Below are 3,381 nucleotides of genomic sequence, written 5' to 3' on the forward strand. Positions count from 1 at the left end.
CTTTCGGTTCTCAATTCATGTGATAGTTTTTTTTCCTGCTAGCAGAGGCAGAGCCATAATTTGAAGTTTGTTGGTTAGGGGTTCTAATATTTTAAAGTTACCAAGTTATAAATCAATAATTTGTACATATTTGATAAAAAAAATTAATATAAATATATGGTTCAAATCAAAGCTACTGTGTTCGGTCGAATCCACGCTCGAAGAGCTAGCTTCGCCCCTGCCTGTTAGGTTAGTCCCAAAAAGAATGATATTATAATTAAACTTTAAATTTCTCAATTTATCTATAATGAAATAATTTATAACCATATAAATATTTATGACTCGTTTTAGATGATAAGTTTCAAACGACTTTCTTTTATTTTGAAATTTTATGTTTGGTAGAAAATTTCACATAAATTATAGGACCCATAAATTAGGACAGGGGAGAGTAGCAGCAACTCCTAACTCTCAAATTTCACAAATTGGCCCCTCCATTTAGCTCAAAAGGAAAGCAAATCCCTCATCAAATATGAAGCACACACGTGTCAACTCCATATATCCCCATAAACCATCAGATAAGAGGGTTTCGATAAGAGGCCATCCTTCATCACCAAAAATAAAAGATAATCTTATCACCTTCATCACCGTCCATCTCCATTTCCCCCAGTCAATCCCCACCATCCATATTACCATTTTCTCTCATATCATTATTATTCCCCTCTCTTTCTCTCCTCACTCCATCGAGTTTTTCATCATCAATGGCGGCTCTACAACAAACTCCCATAACTTTCCAATCCAGATCACCACCACCATCAGCTCAACTCATTACCAAACCGGTATCTAAACTCGTCCTTTCTGGCAGCCTTAAGCTTCCCAAAATCACCATCAAACTCCGGGCCAAACGACAGCCCCGCCGTGGCAACCGCGGCGGCGGCGCTCTCGGAGCAAAAATGGCTGATTCCGCTGCTGGTAGCTACGCCAACGCCCTCGCTGACGTGGCGAAATCCAACGGAACGCTGGAAGAAACCACGTCAGACATCGAGAAGCTCGAGAAAATCTTCGATGACGAAGCGGTTTACGAATTCTTTGTAAGCCCGATAGTGGGTATTGAGAAGAAACGTGAGCTGGTGGACGAGATCGTCTCGTCCTCAAGCATTCAACCCCACGTTGCGAATTTCCTCAACATTTTAGTGGACATGAAGAGGGTCGAGTTGATCAAGGAAATTGTCAAGGAGTTCGAGAAAGTATACAATACGATAACGGACACTGAGCTTGCTGTGGTCACGTCAGTTGTGAAGCTGGAATCGCAACACCTGGCGCAAATCGCGAAAGGTGTGCAGAGATTAACGGGGGCGAAGAATGTAAGGATTAAAACAGTTATTGATGAATCGCTTGTTGCTGGATTTACAATAAGGTATGGTAATTCAGGATCGAAATTGATTGATATGAGTGTCAAGAAACAACTTGAAGATATTGCTGCTCAACTTGAAATTGGGGATATTCAATTAGCTGGAGCTGTTTAACTCTTCTGTTTCTAAACTCTACAGTAATTGATTGATTTTGTAATATATGATTTGCTTAAATGGCAAACTAAGCATACTGTTCTAATTTTTTTGGATGAATATATATCAGTAGTTGCTGTATGCAAATTCAAATTGGATGATAGGAATTACTCCGTCCGTCCCAATTTGCTTCAGAACAAGTTTTTCTTTGATAATAATTTTTTTATATTTCAAATATGTAAATTTTATTTTTAAAATCTTAAAGTCTAAATTTACGGTCAAAATTAAGAAATATGCGGGTTGTCATAAATTGGCACAGAGGGAGTACCATGTTCAAGCTAAATTGAAAAATCATACCAAACTAAAACACCGATCTGTAATTTGATTTGGTATAGCTTGGTGATATGTATTTTTTAAGGGGAAAAAAAGAACAGTGTTTGGTTTGATTTGTTTAAACATATGAAGATACTGAATCCAAACTAAGCCAACAAAATACTCTATATATCACTTTTTAGATTTATGTTTATGTGAAATTAGAATCTTTGACATGTGGTTTAGATTTCTGTTTATGTGAAATTAGGATCTTTGACATGTGGTTTGGAACTTTGACTAACAATGTCTAAATATATTCTTGTTCCTTTAATATTTGCTTAGGAAAAGATCTAGTCTCAAAACCTTAATTAGAAGTCTCAGAGTTTTAACTTTGAGAACGAAGAAATTTCTGATAGAAGACATTCTCCCTTAATGGATCCTACATAGCGCAAATTTGAATTAGCCCGGCCAGTAAATTATTGAATACCAAATAATTATACAAGAAAGTGAATCTCGAATACTCAATTGTGATTAAAAAAAGGAAAAAATTATCTGTTTATAAAGCCGTTGAATGTCAACCGGTTTTTAAACACCATGAAGTTTAGGGGGGTAGACTAGTTTTAGCCCCCGTTTGGCCATAAGAATTATTTATTTTATTTTGGAAATTTTTTTCACTTTTTTCCGGAATCAGCGTTTGGTCATGAGAATTCCGAATTTAACTTGAAGTTGTATTCCGGAATACCAAAAACTCAAAAAATTTATTTTTAAAAAAAAAATTCACTTTTTTACAATTACATTTCATTAAAAACTACAATTTCAAAAACTATGGTCAAACACAACTCCAACTCCAACTCTAACTCCACTCTAAAATTCAAAAAAAAAATGATTTTTTTTTTTAGTATCTATGGACAAATGGGGCCTTAATTTTTTAAGGATACCAAGTTTACAGTTCAGTTTTCTTGGACTAGATTTGCTAAAATTTCAGTCGTAACACAATGTGAACCGGTTTTCAAACACCATGAAGTGTGGTAGTGTTTGTGCGATTTTTTTATTTTTTTAAAAAAACTTGCGCTTGCAAACATTTTATTTTCAAAAATAAACTTTAATTGAATTTGTAAAGAAACAGATGTTACCGCAGTATTTAGAATCCAACTAGGAAAGACATCTCATCAAGAAATAGCATGTAAAAGTGACATGAAAAATCTAGCTAAATTATGAGCTATTATATTCTACGATCTCGGTATCTGCACAAAATTTACATCATCTCCCAAATGTCTTCACAAGCAGTGGCAAGCTCCCATGAGACTGTCTGAGCCCCACATCGGCTTTTAAGGGTCGGTGAGGTCTTTTTATTATGATTTTGGCCGATTCTTACTTCATAAATTAGTTTTTGGGATTGAGTTTAATCCGATATCTGTTTTCTTATGAGAGAGTTACTTTTTTCAACTTGAAACATTTTAGAACTCTTCAGAAAACATTGAATTATGACTCACAAAGAAAGAGTAGTTAAGAAAATCAAGCACTAGTGAGAATTTGGCGCGTTCATGACTCAACAAACAACAACAACGTCGATAACAATAAAAGTTTG

At 35.1% G+C, this 3,381-nt stretch overlaps 1 protein-coding gene across 1 annotated transcript; it reads left to right on the forward strand.

Moving 5' to 3' along the window:
* Positions 1-607: 607 nt before the first annotated feature.
* Positions 608-1,639, forward strand: LOC132603919 (ATP synthase delta chain, chloroplastic). Its single transcript, XM_060317220.1, has one exon. The coding sequence runs from the start codon at positions 738-740 to the stop codon at positions 1,500-1,502; it is 765 nt and encodes a 254-aa protein (XP_060173203.1). The 5' UTR covers positions 608-737; the 3' UTR covers positions 1,503-1,639.
* The last annotated feature ends 1,742 nt before the right edge of the window (positions 1,640-3,381 follow it).

This window comes from Lycium barbarum, chromosome 7 (genome assembly GCF_019175385.1).
Source record: "Lycium barbarum isolate Lr01 chromosome 7, ASM1917538v2, whole genome shotgun sequence".
Lineage (NCBI taxonomy): Eukaryota > Viridiplantae > Streptophyta > Magnoliopsida > Solanales > Solanaceae > Lycium > Lycium barbarum.